Source organism: Bicyclus anynana, chromosome 5, assembly GCF_947172395.1.
Source record: "Bicyclus anynana chromosome 5, ilBicAnyn1.1, whole genome shotgun sequence".
Taxonomy (NCBI): domain Eukaryota; kingdom Metazoa; phylum Arthropoda; class Insecta; order Lepidoptera; family Nymphalidae; genus Bicyclus; species Bicyclus anynana.
In genome coordinates, this window is record NC_069087.1 from 9,655,362 (window position 1) to 9,672,489 (window position 17,128).

General features: G+C 38.5%; 1 protein-coding gene across 11 annotated transcripts in view; it reads right to left on the reverse strand.

The window, feature by feature from the left end:
- Positions 1-17,128, reverse strand: part of LOC112052608 (uncharacterized) — a 106,719-nt gene that overhangs the window by 17,550 nt on the left and 72,041 nt on the right. For all 11 annotated transcript variants that reach the window (XM_052881605.1, XM_052881604.1, XM_052881602.1 and 8 more), the window contains 31 exons: positions 16,529-16,849; positions 16,123-16,446; positions 15,588-15,890; positions 15,191-15,499; positions 14,460-15,086; positions 14,059-14,370; positions 12,909-13,238; positions 12,515-12,811; positions 12,071-12,376; positions 11,321-11,959; positions 10,590-11,216; positions 10,192-10,500; positions 9,117-10,046; positions 8,586-8,900; positions 8,131-8,466; positions 7,574-7,873; positions 7,097-7,402; positions 6,328-6,960; positions 5,774-6,085; positions 5,347-5,679; positions 4,943-5,242; positions 4,555-4,857; positions 4,119-4,436; positions 3,716-4,036; positions 3,333-3,635; positions 2,921-3,253; positions 2,480-2,779; positions 2,093-2,398; positions 1,369-2,010; positions 541-1,167; positions 98-406 (listed from right to left, as the gene is read on the reverse strand). In XM_052881605.1, the coding sequence (XP_052737565.1) occupies positions 98-406; positions 541-1,167; positions 1,369-2,010; positions 2,093-2,398; positions 2,480-2,779; positions 2,921-3,253; positions 3,333-3,635; positions 3,716-4,036; positions 4,119-4,436; positions 4,555-4,857; positions 4,943-5,242; positions 5,347-5,679; positions 5,774-6,085; positions 6,328-6,960; positions 7,097-7,402; positions 7,574-7,873; positions 8,131-8,466; positions 8,586-8,900; positions 9,117-10,046; positions 10,192-10,500; positions 10,590-11,216; positions 11,321-11,959; positions 12,071-12,376; positions 12,515-12,811; positions 12,909-13,238; positions 14,059-14,370; positions 14,460-15,086; positions 15,191-15,499; positions 15,588-15,890; positions 16,123-16,446; positions 16,529-16,849 (12,231 nt within the window). The remainder of the gene's footprint in view (positions 1-97; positions 407-540; positions 1,168-1,368; positions 2,011-2,092; positions 2,399-2,479; positions 2,780-2,920; positions 3,254-3,332; positions 3,636-3,715; positions 4,037-4,118; positions 4,437-4,554; positions 4,858-4,942; positions 5,243-5,346; positions 5,680-5,773; positions 6,086-6,327; positions 6,961-7,096; positions 7,403-7,573; positions 7,874-8,130; positions 8,467-8,585; positions 8,901-9,116; positions 10,047-10,191; positions 10,501-10,589; positions 11,217-11,320; positions 11,960-12,070; positions 12,377-12,514; positions 12,812-12,908; positions 13,239-14,058; positions 14,371-14,459; positions 15,087-15,190; positions 15,500-15,587; positions 15,891-16,122; positions 16,447-16,528; positions 16,850-17,128) is intronic.

A 17,128-nucleotide genomic window follows, 5' to 3' on the forward strand; every position in this document is an offset into this window, starting at 1 on the left:
ATAATAAAAAATAATTATATTATACTAAAATAATTAAAATTGTGCCATAATAATTATTAATTCACTTTTTTAAATTATATTTTATAAATTTACTTACTTTTTATTTGGAGGCATTCGGCAAAAGCATTTCCAGTCATTCCACTTGGACAACTGCATACAGCGACATGGTTATACACATTGCAATCAGCGTTTCTTCCACACATGTCAATACATGGATCAATACATTTGTTCCGTAGACAAGTTTTTGTCGACGGACAATCGGTGCTGAGCACACATTCGGGACGACAACTAAAGTAGGGATCTCCGTGGTACTCGGGAAGACAAGTGCATTCGCCGTTGGCAATATTACAAATGGCGTTAGGGCCACATGGCGATGGGTTGCATGGATTGATATCTTGAATGATTTCTGAAAATAAGTGTGTAATTAATTGATATCTGGATTTATCTTCTTGACGCTTTAAAATTTAAAATTCGAGGTAGTATTTCTTTATAATTGAATCGTTAGGAGTAATTGAGTTGTTTCAAAAATATATATTTTACCTGGTGTTTTGATAGAACATGATACGAACGGGTCTCCTTCATATCCGATGGGGCAAGAACACATAGGTACGTGGTTAATAACATTGCACATGGCAGACAATCCGCAAGATCCTATGCATGGATTCTGACATTTCATGTTTATACAGGCTTTATCGTTGCTGCACTCAGTGTTGAGTACGCATTCAGGCTTGCAGTTAGGAGCGCTTCCGAAGAATCCAGTTAAGCAAGCGCAAGAAGGCATTCCACCTACGTTGCGACATTCAGCATTTAACCCACAGGGAGACGGTACGCATGGATTTGTTGATTCAACTACAGAAGGCTCAGTCTGGATATAACAAATTGAAAATGGATCTCCTGTGTATCCTTCTTTACATGAGCAAATCGTATTATGTTTAATAACTCGGCAGTTTGTGTTCATACCGCAACCTCTTGGACACGGATTTATGCATTTGAAATTTTCACACATCTTGTCTAGAGAACATTCAGCGCTCGTAATACATTCCGGCCGACAGTCTGGCGGTGATCCTTGGTATCCACTGACACATGTACATATAGCTATATCGTTCTGAACTCTACATTGACTATTTGGTCCACATGGAGAAGGATTGCAGGGGTCAATTTTTTCCACTGTAAATAAACACATTAATAAACACAAAATAAAATGATAATGGTAAAAATACAATTCACTGTCGAAATATGAACTTCGTAAATATTGGGAAACGTTAAATACCAAAGTAAACTATTAATTACACTAAAATAAAAGCCTAACACGAGCTCCTAATGTGTGTTGTGTTAAAAAATATATTTTGTTATATAAAATTAAATTACCTTGAGGTTTAAAAGTACAAATTTTGTATGGGTCACCATAATGTTGTTCAGGACAGCTACAACTTGGTATATGGTTGACAACATTACATAATGCATTTATGCCGCACGTGCCCGGACAAGGATCGCGGCACTTATTTATGTAACAAGCTTTGTTAGATGGACAATCTGAATTTAATACACATTCAGGCTTGCAAGATACGTAGGGGTCACCAAAGTATCCAGGTAGACACGTGCAAGATCCTATGTCATTTTGCTCTCTGCATTCAGCATTAGCACCACAGGGGGATGGTATGCACGGTGTTGGTCTCTCTTGTTCTATTTGTGCAATTATAATATTGCAGTATAGGAAAGGATCCCCAGTATAGCCGTTTTGGCATAAGCATATTGGGGTGTGACTGACGACTCTGCATTCCGCATTTACACCACAAGAACCAGGGCAAGGATCCTGACATTTTTTATTTATACAAGCCATAGTTGTTTGACATTCACTGTTACTAGTACATTCAGGGCGACAGTTAGGTGGTACTCCTATAAATTCTGTCATGCATTTACAGTCAGCATTATCTCCATTTTCTGTACAAATTGAGTTAGGTCCGCAAGGTGAAGGCAAACAAGGATTTATTTTCATTGGTGGCTGAGCAGCTAAAATAAAAAGAATCCACATTAAAGTAAACTTTAAGAGACATTACTAAAACAATTTCATAAAAATATTCAATATACTAACCAATGGGTTGACAGACAGAAAAAGGATCTCCAGAAAATCCAGTCAAGCATGAGCATACTGGGTTGTGATTAACAACGATGCAATTTGTGTTTCTACCACAGGCACCGGGACAGGGATCTAAACATTTTTGATTCGAACAAGCTCGATTCAGGGCACAGTCGGAGCTCACAGTACATTCTGGGCGGCAGTTTGGAGGACTACCAACATAACCAGGCATACAAATGCATACGGCATGTCCATTTACATCTCTGCACTGGCTAAATGGTCCACAAGGCGACGGTTCACATAGATTTCTATTTACGATTTCTGTAAAGACAGACGTACATTAGACATGGCGTTCCTAAAAATAGCTTATATAAATGTGTTACGAAAAAGCTTAATATTTACCTATTAATTTAGTACAGTAGTGGAAAGGATCTCCGGTAGTTCCACTCGGACAAGAGCATACGGGTATATGGTTTATAACATTGCACACTGCGTCACTTCCACACGTTCCGACACAAGGATCACTGCATTTGTTTCTCATGCAAGCTCTATTGCGTTGACAATCAGAATTTAACACACATTCTGGTTTACACCCAAAGTACGGGTCGCCGAAGTACTCCGGTAAGCAGGTGCAAGTACCGTCGTTGCATACAGCATTTGATCCACAAGGTGATGGTGAACAAGGGTCGATGAGTTCTATATCTACAATAAGTAAAACATAGGATATTTTATGTAGTAATAAAGAAATGTTTAGTAGTTTACTTAAGGCATATACTTTTAATAACGTAATAAATAAATATGTCTTAACTTTGTCATGTGAAAAAACATTACATGTATACTAACCTTTAATTATCACATTGCATTGTGTGAATGGATCACCGCTGTAACTCGGTAGACAGGAACAGATAGGTAGATGGTTGTAGACTATACATTGAGCATTGCTTCCGCATGCTCCTGGGCAAGGATCAGTACACCGATTATTAATGCAGGCTGTGATAGCGCTGCATTCAGAATTGATGGTACATTCAGGTCTACAGCGCGGCGGTGTACCCATGTAATTTGGAAGACAGCTACAGCGAGATATGCCACCACGATCTTCACATAACGAATTTGCTCCACAGGGTGACGGCACGCAAGGATTCAATACTTGCGACGGCGGTGATATTGAAATGGGTTCTTGAAACAAAGTAAATATAAAATTTGCAGTACATTTGTTTTTAGTTATTATATTTATGGAATATATTAGATTACTTACGAGGCATACAGTAGGAAAATGGATCTCCCGTGTAATGTTCTTGACAAGAACACATTGGGTTATGCCCGATTACTCTACAGTTTGCGTTTCTCCCACATTGGCCTATACACGGGTCGACACACTTTCGATTCAAACAAGCTTTGTCAGTTGCACATTCACTATTAATTGTACATTCGGGGCGACAATGAGGCGGTGTACCCATGTAAGTGTCGCTGCAGCTGCATACTGCTTGGGAATTAACTTCGCGACATTGGCTATTGGGTCCACAAGGTGAAGGCGTACAGGGGGACACCTTAACGAAATCTGTAAATAAAAAAATATTTAGTATTTATTGCACGTTCGTTTCACAAAAAAATTCTAAATTCAAAACATTGTTGTTTTACCTTCCACTTTATCTATGCAGTAAGAGTAGGAGTCTCCGGTAAGTCCTGGTGGACAATGGCACGACGGTACATGATTTACAACTTGGCATATTGCATTAGGTGCGCATATACCAGGACACGGATCTTTACATCGGTTTTGGATACAAGCTTGTGTAGGACTGCAGTCAGTATTGATGATACACTCCGGACGACATCCTTCATAGGGATCGCCGACGAAATTTTCAAGACATTTACAGGAGCCGGCTGAATTCCTTGCTGTGCACTCTGCATTGAGACCACAAGGTGACGGATCGCATGGTGAATTGTATTCTATAACAGAATCTGCAAATGCACAAGTAAAATAATTGAAATGTACGATCTTTACAAATGTCATCAAATGCGTTAGCGTTATTAATATTGTTACCTTTGATGGGACTGCAAGAAACTAAGGGATCGCCAGTTTGTCCATAAGGACACGAACATATCAAAGCGTGACTTATAATCCTACAATCTGCATTGTATCCGCAGCTTCCAGGGCAAGGATCTTTACATTTCTGATTGATGCATGCCTGATTGCTGGGGCACTCCGAATTACTAACACACTCAGGGTGGCAATTAGGTGGAGATCCCATATATTCCGTTTGGCAAGAGCACGATGGTGATTCACCGATCACCCTGCACACTGAGTACGGGCCACATGGTGACGGTGTGCATGGATCAATGGGTACTTCCGCAGCAGTAACTGTAACGATCATAGTATAATGTTATTTAGACATACCTATGCATGTAGTGTTTACAATTCATAATATGGATCGATCATGACTAGTAAATAAATAAACTAATAAAGTAAATAAACAAACCGATTGGGTTGCAGCTGGTAAACGGATCGCCAGTAAATTGTGCAGGGCACGAACATATCGGGTTGTGGTTCACTACTTCACATCTAGCATTGTATCCACAGCTGCCTTTACAAGGGTTTATACATTTTTGATTGTTACACGCTTGATCTAGCGGGCATTCAGCGCTAATTGTGCATTCTGGACGACAGGAGGGTGGAGTGCCAATAAATGTTGGCAAACAGGTGCATACTGCTTGATTGTTGCTCGTTCGACACTGACTATTTGGTCCACATGGACTAGGGCTGCATGGTTGTACTTGCGCAACTGTTAACGTGAAATTGAATGAATATATAATTTCATGCGTTGTATAAATAAGATTACATTTATTTACTTATTTTTAACTACTTACTTTCCACTTTATAACATTCTCTAAAAGCGTTTCCGGCCATTCCTTGAGGACATGAGCACATAGGAATATGGTTGTAAACATTACATTCAGCTGTTGCGGCACATGCTCCTGGACACGGATTTATACATTTATTTCTTGAGCATACTTTGTCAGATGAGCAGTCCATATTTGTTATACATTCTGGTTTACATCCTACATAAGGATCACCATAATATTCGTTTATACATGTGCATATACCATTATTACATTCGGCATTGAAACCACACGGTGATGGGTTGCATGGATCTTGTAGAATTTCATCTAAAAATAATATATTTGTGTTTTAGTCCGATACATGCATAATTATTTAAATTTATATACATATTAGCTATATAATCGTATATATATATAACTCTATTATTTACCTCGAATGGGAATCACGTAACAGTTTGTGAACGGATCACCAGTAAATCCAGGTGTACAAGAGCAGGCTGGATAATGGTTAAATACGCTACAAATGGCGTTTTGTCCGCAGCTGCCTGGGCATGGATCGCGACATTTCATATTAAAGCATGCCAAATTTGATAAACAATCTTGGTTGATAGCACATTCCGGTCTACAATTCGGTGGAAGTCCTTGGAAATCTGGCATACAGGAACACGATGGTCCTCCATTAACATCTCGACAAATTGAATTTTCACCGCAAGGATTAGGAACACAAGGATTCCTTTGTACTTCAGGAATAAACTGAACCGGTGCTAAAATAAATACAGATATGTATATTATTTTTAATGTTACCAAAATATAATTATAATCACATATTTTAAACTTGAAAGTATTTTATTCACTTACGTTGTACATAGCATCTGGTAAAGGGATCGCCAGTGTAACCCGGCTTACATGAACAAATAGGGCTGTGAGTAAACACTTTACATTCGGTATTAGTACCACAGTGACCAGGGCATGGATCCACACACTTGAGATTAATGCAAGCTTTGTTGATCGGACATTCTGAGCTAACTGTGCATTCTGGTCGACAGCCTGGTGGAGATCCGATGTAATTAGGCATACACGAACATGCGCTTTGACCGTTAGCTGGATGACATACACTGTTTGGACCGCAAGGATTTGGAACACATGGAGTAACAGTATCGTAACTTATTTCTGAAAAAAAAATCTTATTTATATATCTAATCTGAATACATTTATAATTATTACTTGTCTTGACTGACCGTCTGACTGACTGAATGTATAGGCAAAATTATAGAGCCTAGAGTAAAATTGGAACATAGGTTAACTTTATAATGTAAGCACTAAAAAAGATTATTAGAAAATTTTACTAAGGGAAAGGGAAAGTTTTGTATTTTCTAATTAGGAAGATTTTGTAAATAATAGTTAAAATTCACCTTTTAACACATTACATTTGCGATATGGATCTCCAGTATATCCAGGAGAACAGGTGCAAACTGGTAAATGATTGACAGTTACACATGTAGCCATTATTCCACATGTACCAGGACAAGGGTTTTGACACTTGTTTCGAATACAACTTTTATCTGGCGTACAATCTGTGTTCACCGTACATTCGGGGCGGCATCCTTCATATGGGTTTCCAATATAATCTGCTAAGCAACTGCAAGAGCCTGCTGAATTATATTCTTTGCATACAGCATTTGCTCCACAGGGGGATGGCGTGCACGGTGATATATTTTCAACGACTATTTGAAGACGTATTTGACAAAGTGTAAACGGATCACCTTCGTATCCAGTGTCACAGAAGCATAATGGAGAATGACTGACTACTTTACAGTTTGCATTTTGGCCACAGGCACTTAAACAAGGGTCTCGGCATTTTTGATTGATACAAGCTTGACTTATTGGACACTCGCTGTTGCTGGAACACTCCGGCCTACAGTACGGGGGCGAACCGAAATAATTCGACATACAGGCACAGGAAGGAGCACCGGCTACTTCTCTGCATATAGCATTCGCACCACATGGCGAAGGAGTGCAGGGCGTAGTTTCGACTTCTACTGGACCTGTTGGATAAAAAATCTTTATAATTTTCGGTCTTTATTATGTACTGAATAATAAAAGTTTACGAAATCTGGACAACGACACCATATTTAAAAATTAAATAGGAAATTTTTATGTCAATAAGGCAAATATACTCACTGAAAGGTAAACATCTTATGAATGGATCGCCAGTATATTTAGGTGGACAAGTGCATATTGGATTGTGCTTTACAACAGCGCATTTCGCATCTACGCCACAGGAACCTTTGCATGGGTCTATACATTTCTGGTTGCTGCACGCCTTGTTTTGAGGGCAGTCTGAGCTGACTATACATTCAGGTCGACATAAAGGTGGACTGCCAATATAACCGACAGTACATGTGCATACAGCTTGTCCATTGATCTCTCGGCACTGGCTATTCGGTCCACAGGGAGATGGAATACATGGGTTGCTTAGTAATGGAACTGAAAAAATATATTTTTGCTGTAATTTGTTTTATTAGTCACTCGTGAGTAAACAGTGCAAATAAAATAAACTGTATACTCGTACTTATAAGAAATGCTATGGTCATTTTTGTTCACGGCACCCTCAAACTGGTAGGTACGTATTAATAAATATAAACAAATTAAACCAACCTTTTATAGTTTCGCAGCCGTAGAAAGCATTACCAGTCATTCCTTGAGGACAGCTGCACATGGGTACATGGTTTATAACACTACAGACAGCAGATGTAGAACATGCGCCCGGGCATGGATCGGAACATTTATTTTTTATACACGCCTTGTCTCTAGGGCAATCGTTACTAAGAACACACTCTGGACGACATCCAATATAAGGGTCTCCTTGATGTTCTTCAATACAGGAACACAACCCGTTATTGCAGATAGCATTAGTACCACAAGGCGATGGATTACATTTGTCGACAGTGTCATATTCTGTAATATAATGTAGTTTTATTAATCGACAGCAACCATTTTATAAGCATTATCTATAAACAATTACTCATACTAGAGAATAAATATATAATAGTAGCTAAATACGTAGGCACGTCTAATGTAGGTACGGAAAGAGACGTGAAAACGCATCTATACATTTTTTAAATCAAGCGTCTAATCTATAATCGTCAAGAATGACGATTATAGAGATTAAAACTCCACTTTCGTTGGTAGATATTATTTAGTGCTGTTCGTACCTGGTGGAGGCTTGGGGTTGCAAACTGTAAATGCATCTCCAGTGTAACCCTCAGGGCAAGTACAGATAGGCGTATGCCTGGATACTGAACATATTGCTGCTATTCCACAAGCACCTTCACAAGGATCCTGACATTTCTGGTTAATACATGCCCGCGACGGTAAACATTCTGAATTCACCACACATTCTGGTCTGCAATTAGGTGGGTTACCAACAAATGTAGACATGCATGCACAAGATGGTATTTGACCAATTTCTTGACATATTGAGTTAGGTCCACAAGGTGACGGAATACAAGGGTTCTTGTATGGTTCTAGAACTGCATTTGCTACAGGTGCTAAAATAAAAGAATATTAATTAGTATTTCTATTAATAAATTAACGTGTATTTTTAAATATCGTAACTGATAAATTGATAGATATGATGTCAAATTAGTGAACTAAAAAATAAACTTACGTGGTAGAGGATTACATCTTGTAAATGGATCGCCAGTGTAAAGTGCTCTACAACTGCAGATGGGGCTATGATTTATAACTTTACATTCGGCGTTAACCCCACATACATCGATACAGGGATCGACACACCGTTGGTTTAGACACGCCTTGTCATTCATGCATTCTGTACTTATGACACACTCGGGATGACAACTTGGAGGAGAGCCTATATAATTCGGTAAGCATGAACAAACAGCTTGTTTGTTAACTTCTTGACAACGGCTATTAGGTCCACAAGGAGATGGTTGACAGATGTTTACTGATATCTCCAAAGTTTCTGTGAACATATATGAATGACGATTATTCTTTGTTAGTATAACATCCACACTAATACGTAATACAAATAAAATTGTGTGACCAGTGCAGTCTGAAATCTGATATCACCGCCCCACGTCGACGTTTTCAAAAAAGAAAAATTTAAAAACAAACAGTTTATATAGCAATTGCTGGAATAAAAGTGGAAAGTAAAATATGTTAATATCAAGAAACTTACGTTTAGGTGTACAGTATCGGAATGGATCTCCCGTAAAGCCGACGACACACGAACATGAAGGCGCATGATTTACCACCTGGCACACAGCATTCGGTGCGCAAGCGCCAGGGCATGGATCTTGACATTTGTTGTTAAGACATGCTTTGTTCGAAGGGCAGTCAGAATTTATTTGACACTCAGGTCTGCAGCCTTCGTAAGGATTGCCGAAATATTCCGGTATGCAAGTACATGATCCGGCACCATTGAATTCTTTACAAATAGCATTGGCTCCACAAGGAGAAGGCTGACAAGGCGAAAGGGGTTCTTGTACAATTTCTATTATGCGACATTCAATAAATGGATCACCTGTATAGTCAGCCATACATGAGCATGATGGGGAATGACTGATGACATGACATTCTGCATTGGAACCACAAGAATTTACGCAGGGATCTGTACATTTTTCATTTATGCAGGCACGATGAGTAGGACATTCAGAATTACTTATACATTCTGGCTTACAATGCGGTGGTGCACTAACATAGCCAGGTTGACATGAGCAGGTTGGTGTGCCTGAATGCTCTTGGCAGATAGAGTTGGGTCCGCACGGCGATGGAATACAGGCATTGATTATCTCTGGTATTGTTTCTTGCACAATACATCTTGTGAAAGGATTTCCTGTGTATGATGGCGGGCAAGAACAAATTGGATTATGATTAATAACTTGACATTTAGCACCAATGCCACATGCTCCTTGACATGGTTTGATACATTTCAAATTGTTACATGCCTCATCTGGTAAGCAGTCACTACTGACGACACATTCTGGTCTACAAGACGGCGGACTTCCGATATAACCTACTAAGCATGAACATACAGCTTGTCCATTTATATCTCGACATTGACTGTTTGGTCCGCATGGATTTGGTTGACACGGTTGTAGTTTTTCAACTGAAACAATTCAAAGATTTAATGAACCGTAGTATTATACGAAATAATATTTAGGTAGCAGTCACATGCAGGTTACTAGCAATATAATATAATGTCGTTGATACAAGTATATGTAAGTACATCTAGTATACAATTTAATTATTACCTTCTAGTACTGAGCAGTAAACAAAGGCATTTCCTGTCATTTCAACTGGGCACTTGCACATCGGTACATGATTAATTACTTCACATATGGCATTTGGGGCACATACGCCGCTGTTGCAAGGATTGACGCACTTATTTTTATAACACGCTTTGTTTTGAGCGCAGTCGGAACTCAAAATACATTCAGGGCGGCATTCGAAGTAAGGATCACCGTTATATTCTGGTAGACATGAACATATTCCATCATTGCAAACTGCGTTTGCGCCACATGGAGATGGATTACAAGGATCAGTAACATCACTTACTATTTCTGGAATAAAAAATGTAAACGTTATTACGGACATAATATTATTTGCAAAAAATTGTTAAAAATAAAAAGGTAAAACTGTGTAAACTGACCTTGAAGTTTACATTCAGTAAATGCATCACCTATATAATTATCGTAGCAGGTACAAATGGGTATATGATTTTTAATTATACATTGAGCATTTATGCCACACGATCCTGGACAAGGATCTTTACATTTCTGATTGATACATGCTAAATTACTGGGACACTCAGAGTTAATAACACATTCCGGTCGGCAATTTGGTGGTGAGCCTAGATAGTTTGGTTGACAAGTACAAGATGGAACACCGTTGTTTTCTCGACATTCACTAAACGGTCCACAAGGTGATGGTAAACAAGGGTCAGCTTGTAATTCGGGAATGTAAACTGTTATTGGGTAACAGCGGCTAAATGGATCGCCTGTAAAATGCTCGAGGCAAGTACAAATGGGACTGTGATTTATAACCAAACATCTGGAATTTTGTCCGCATTGACCTATACATGGATCGACACACTTCTGTGAAACACATGCTTTATCTGAAGGACATTCAGCACTGATTACGCATTCTGGCCTGCAATTTGGAGGAGTTCCTCTATATTCTGGCATGCAAGTACATATTGCTTGCTCATTGTATGTTTTGCAAACACTATTTGGTCCACAAGGTGAAGGTACACATGGAGTAGTGTGTATTTCAACATCTGAAAATAAAAAAAATTAGTTTAGAACCATTGCAAATATAATGTTTGAATTAGCTAATATTAATAAATCATAAACCAAAAATAGGAAGTAGTAATCTATTTACCATATCTTATTAAGGCGCAATTTTGGAATGGATTTCCTGTATAACCCGGAATGCAGGTACATATTGGTGCATGATTAACAGTTTGACATTGTGCGTTTACACCGCAAGTACCGGGACAAGGATCTTGACATTTGTTTTGCTGACAAACTCTATTGGACGGACAATCTGTATTAACTGTGCATTCAGGTCGACATCCTTCATATGGGTTTCCAAAGTATCCCTCATTACACGTACAAGATCCGACGTTGTTACGTCCCTTACAGATAGCGTTGCTACCACATGGTGAAGGCGTGCATGGCGTTGGTTTTTCATAGACCGCAATGTGTTGTACTTGACAAGCAACAAATGGGTCACCCATAAATCCTTGAGGACATAAGCAGTTTGGAGTGTGACTAACGACTCGACATTGCGCCAATGAACCGCAAGCACCAATACATGGGTCCTGGCATTTGCTATTTATGCAGGCTAAGTTATTCGAACATTCACTATTACTAGTGCATTCAGGACGACAGCTCGGCGGAGTTCCAATAAATTCTGGCTTGCAAGAACAAGAAGGCGTTTCTTTGATAGTTTGGCAAATAGAGTTAGGTCCACAAGGCGAAGGTTCACATGGGTTTACTTGAGGTGGTATTTCTAGTGCTGAAAGAATACAATCGATAATAATTAAAACTGTTATGCAGATTATACGTGTCTTTAAAAAAAGGGTTATTGCCATTATTATTTGCTGTAAATGATAAAAATTATACTTACGTCTGGGAATACATCTGCTAAATGGATCCCCAGTGAGCTCCACTGGGCACGAACATATAGGATTATGATTTACAACTTCACACAAAGCATTTACACCACACGCTCCAATGCATGGATCAATGCATTTATAATTATTACAAGCTTTATTTAATGGACATTCAGAGCTAGTAGTACATTCGGGTCTACAAGCGGGTGGATTTCCTATGTACCCTTGTATGCAAGAGCAAACAGCAACATTATTCACTTCACGGCATTGACTATTAGGCCCACATGGATGTTGGTTGCACGGATTTGCTGACAACGGTACTGGAAGATAAATTTTTCATGTTAACTTATTTTATTAACCTTTTTGTTATTTAGTAGAAAAATGTTACATTTTAACTTTATCGTTATGTTTATCAGGCACATATTCTAGCTATATTAAAATAGTAATTTGTTACTAACCTTGAACAAGATTACAAGATACAAAAGAATTGCCAGTAAAGCCGGCAGGACAGCTGCACATCGGTACGTGGTTGAAAACTTCACACACAGCCCCTTGACCACACATGTCGGGACAGGGGTTAACACATTTTTTGTTTGTACAAATTAGATTTCTCGCACAATCCGTACTAACTGTACATTCCGGTCGGCAACCAACGTAAGGATCGCCGTGATATTCCGATAAACAGGAGCATTCGCCATTATTGCATTCCGTATTGGAGCCACATGGAGATGGATTGCACGGATCAATTCTTACATCTGTAATAAATATAAATTCTATAATGATCATTAATTCTTAGATATCAGATTTGTTTGAAATTAATAATTTTTGTTTAGAAAAGAGAAATTACTATACCTTGTATTGGTTCTAATTGGCAAGATGTGAATGGATCTCCTTTGTAGCCATCGAGACAAGTACAAATGGCAGTGTGTTTTATGACAAAACATCTTGCATTATTACCACACGAACCAAGGCAGGGATCAATGCACTTTTCATTGGTGCATGCAAGCGAACTAATACAGTCTTGATTTGTGGTACATTCCGGTTTACAGTTAGGCGGGCTACCAAAGTATCCCTGGAGGCACGAACAAGCGGCTTGACCTCCCACATCACGACACTCGGCATTGAGACCGCAAGGGCTTGGTACACATGGTTGCCTAGTGTCTTCCACTTGCGGAGATGTCACTGTTAAAAATAATAATTGTTTAATTTAACTATTTATAACACATTTGCTCGTAAAGTATAGCTTATTTCACCAGTTTCAATATCGTAATGTATATCACTATGCACATGTGCCGTAATGTAAAGTAAAATGCACATGTTATGTAATATAAAACATGTATCATCCGTCTAATAAGGAACGGTACTTTTAAAAAATCTTGGCAGAGAGTTTTTATGTTTGTTTTATGCTCAACATTTTATGAATAAAACTAACTTTTTGAGATAAAATATAATAAAAAAACATTTAATTCTTTAATTTTAATAATTTTGCCAAAAATGTCAACCATTTATCTGTATCAGAAACGAAAAAATATTAATTTACTTTATTAGTAATATTGGCTGTTTTTGGTGCATTTGCCTAAAAAAAAACAAACGTTAGCGTGCGCACTTCGTTATCTGCGCAAAAATTACAAGCGTATCAAAATGTCATCATAAGAAAAAGAGGCAAAAGTGCAAATTAAGTTTCAGAAAGTGTGTCCAAGAGTGTTTTTCCTCGTAAATGTGTTATAAAACGTCGTATGACACGTGCGCTTTGATAATTACAGCCTCTGCTTCCTTACTACAGCTCTCGCCAAGGCTCAAGCTGCAATATCGCCTCGGCTGTAATTTTCTACTACCGCAGTTATATCATAATGTAATATTATAATAACTTAATTATTAATATTATTATTTTTCACTCGTATAATGACACAATGTCATCATTTATTAATACAGAATGTAAAATGTAAATACACATAAAAACATTTTATATTAAGTAATGGAATATTTTTGTTATATGCATTACCTGGTCTAATATAACATCTGGAAAATGGATCTCCCGTATGGCCTGGCAAACAGCTACAAATTGGGTTATGATGGACCACTCGACATTCTGCATTTTGTCCGCATGGGCCAGGGCAGGGATTTACACATTTTTGATTCACACATGCCCTATCTGAGGCACAGTCCGAGCTGAGAGTGCATTCCGGCTTGCAGGTTGGAGGTTCTCCGAAAAAGTTTGGCAAACAGCTACAAACTGCCAAGCCGTTTATAACTTTGCACTGACTGTTGGGGCCACATTGGCTGGGATAACAAACGTTTACAGGTTCTACTTGCACTGAAAAAAAAATATCAAGACACTACTTTATACCTATTTACTTTTTCAGTAATTGAAAATTTGAAAGAGATCAAACAAAATATACTCACAAGGTATAGGGCTACATCTTCGGAACGCATCCCCCGTATAACCTGATATGCATGTGCATGTAGGTGAATGGTTTATAGTGGTACACTCTGCGTTGACTCCACACGTCCCGGGACAAGGATCTTGGCATTTGTTGTTAATGCAAGCCCTATTTCCTGGGCAGTCGGAGTCGGAAACACATTCTGGGCGACAGCCTTCGTAAGGATTACCGAAATAACCTTCGTTACATGTGCAAGATCCCACTTTATTTTGTTCTTTGCATACTGCGTTTGGGCCACACGGTGAAGGTGTGCATGGACTCAAAATTTCAACCGCTGTTCTAATAATACATCGAGTGAATGGATCGCCTTCATATCCCTGAGGACACACGCACATGGCAGAGTGACTGACGACCCTACATTCAGCGCTGGTACCACAAACGCCTATGCACGGATCTTTACATTTTTGGTTGATACAAGCTAAATGAGATGAACATTCACTGTTGCTTATACATTCTGGTCTACAATAAGGAGGTTGTCCTTTGAATTCTGCCATACAAGAACAAGATGGGTTTCCGTTGACCTCTTGACATATGGAGTTGGGTCCACATGGTGATGGTTGACAAGGATTAATCGTTTCTGGAGGTGAACCTTAAATTAAAACGATAAAAAATGTTTTATTTTGTAACAATTCAAATTAAGTATATTTACCTACTAATAAATGAACTACCTACTAATAATAAAATAAGACTTACTTGCTATAAATGAACATTCTACGAAGGGATCTCCTGATAGACCGTCTGGACATGAACATATTGGGTTGTGGTTAATAACTTCGCACGTCGCTTTTAGTCCACATGATCCAATACATGGATTTACACATTTTTGATTACTACACGCTTGGTTTTGTGAGCATTCCGCGCTTACAACACACTCTGGTCGACAAGCAGGTGGCACTCCCAAGTAAGTAGGCAAACAAGAGCATACGGCTTGGTTGTTGATTTCACGACACTGACTATTTGGTCCACATAGGGCTGTACTACAAGGATGTTCAGATGCTGGAGCTAAAAATATAAATATTCGTAACTTTAAATGAACATTTTACAAATTATTTGTAATATTATTTTTACGACAAAGTAATAGTCTACGTACCTTTTATTGGATTGCAGATTACGAACGCATTTCCACTAAATCCATTGTTGCAAGTGCACATTGGTATGTGGTTTATAACTTGGCAATTAGCGTTGATGCCACAGGTGTCTATACAGGGATCGACGCATTTTTGTTGAACGCAAGCTTTGTTCTGATCACAATCTGCACTAAATACACATTCGGGACGACAATTGAAGTATGGATCGCCATGGTATTCTGGTAGGCACTGACATTGTCCATTAATGCAAACAGCGTTAGATCCGCATCTCACAGTTGTACAAGCATCGACAGTCACTGGTTCCACTAAAATAATTGTAACAGTTAAAAAAAATGAAATCAGCTTTTGGTAATTTTGAAATTAATATCTTGGACGTTGGATCATTTTGTCGAATATTTTAATTTTAAGATTTGAAGATACATTCTATATACTAGTATAAATAGTTCTCAAACAAGACATTAGGTCCAACTATGGAATCATAGCAATGGTTTATGATAGTTGAGATGGTAAATATTAAAAAAAAAATAGTAAATATACCTTGCAAGGGCTGTAGCCTGCAGCTCGTAAATGGATCCCCTACATAGCCTTCAAGACAAGTGCAAATTGGTATATGATTAAGAACGGTGCAGGAAGTTGCAATACCACAGGACCCAGGGCAAGGGTCTTTGCACTTGGAGTTTATACAAGCACGGTCAGTAGCGCAATCCGAGTGTATGCTACATTCTGGTCGGCAATTTGGTGGACTGCCAATAAAATTCACGAGACACGAACATGACGGGGTATTTCCGATATTTCGACACTCAGCATTAGGACCACATGGAGATGGCACACATGGGTTTGTTACGTCTGGAGGTGGTTCATCTAGAAAAAGTATCAAATGTTAGTGTAACTGTGTATAAATCCTATATCAAAATACAAATATTTTTGATTTAAAAGTACTCACAGATTACGCGGGTGCATATGGTAAACGGATCTCCCGTGAATGACGTCTTGCATGAACAAATTGGACTGTGGTTAATAATTTTACAATTTGTATTGAGCCCACAGGGTGTCGGACAGGGATTGATACATTTGTTGCTAACACAAGCCTTATCGCGTGGACACTCCGAGCTTACTACACACTCGGGTCGACAGTTCGGTGGAGTTCCTTCATAGCCTGACAAACAGGAGCAGATAGCTTGCTCTTTGCTCACTTTACACTGACTGTTAGGTCCACATGGTGAGGGGTAGCACAAATCGGTGGATGGTATCATTTGGACTGGTTCTGAAAAAACGTGAAATATTAAATAAATGGAAATATATAATAGACAAAATATTGTTCACATCAATGAAATGTATCGTTCAGGCATTAGAACATAGTGACATTAAAATCGTTATATTTACAATGTAGGTACATATTCCATAGTGACTCACTCAAACGACAGCGAGATATTGGAAGTATTTTGTCACTGATGATACTGATGGCGTGAAACGAAATGTCAATGTATGACTTTGATAAACAAAGTGATGATAAGTTTAATAACAATAGATTATGGTTTTAAAA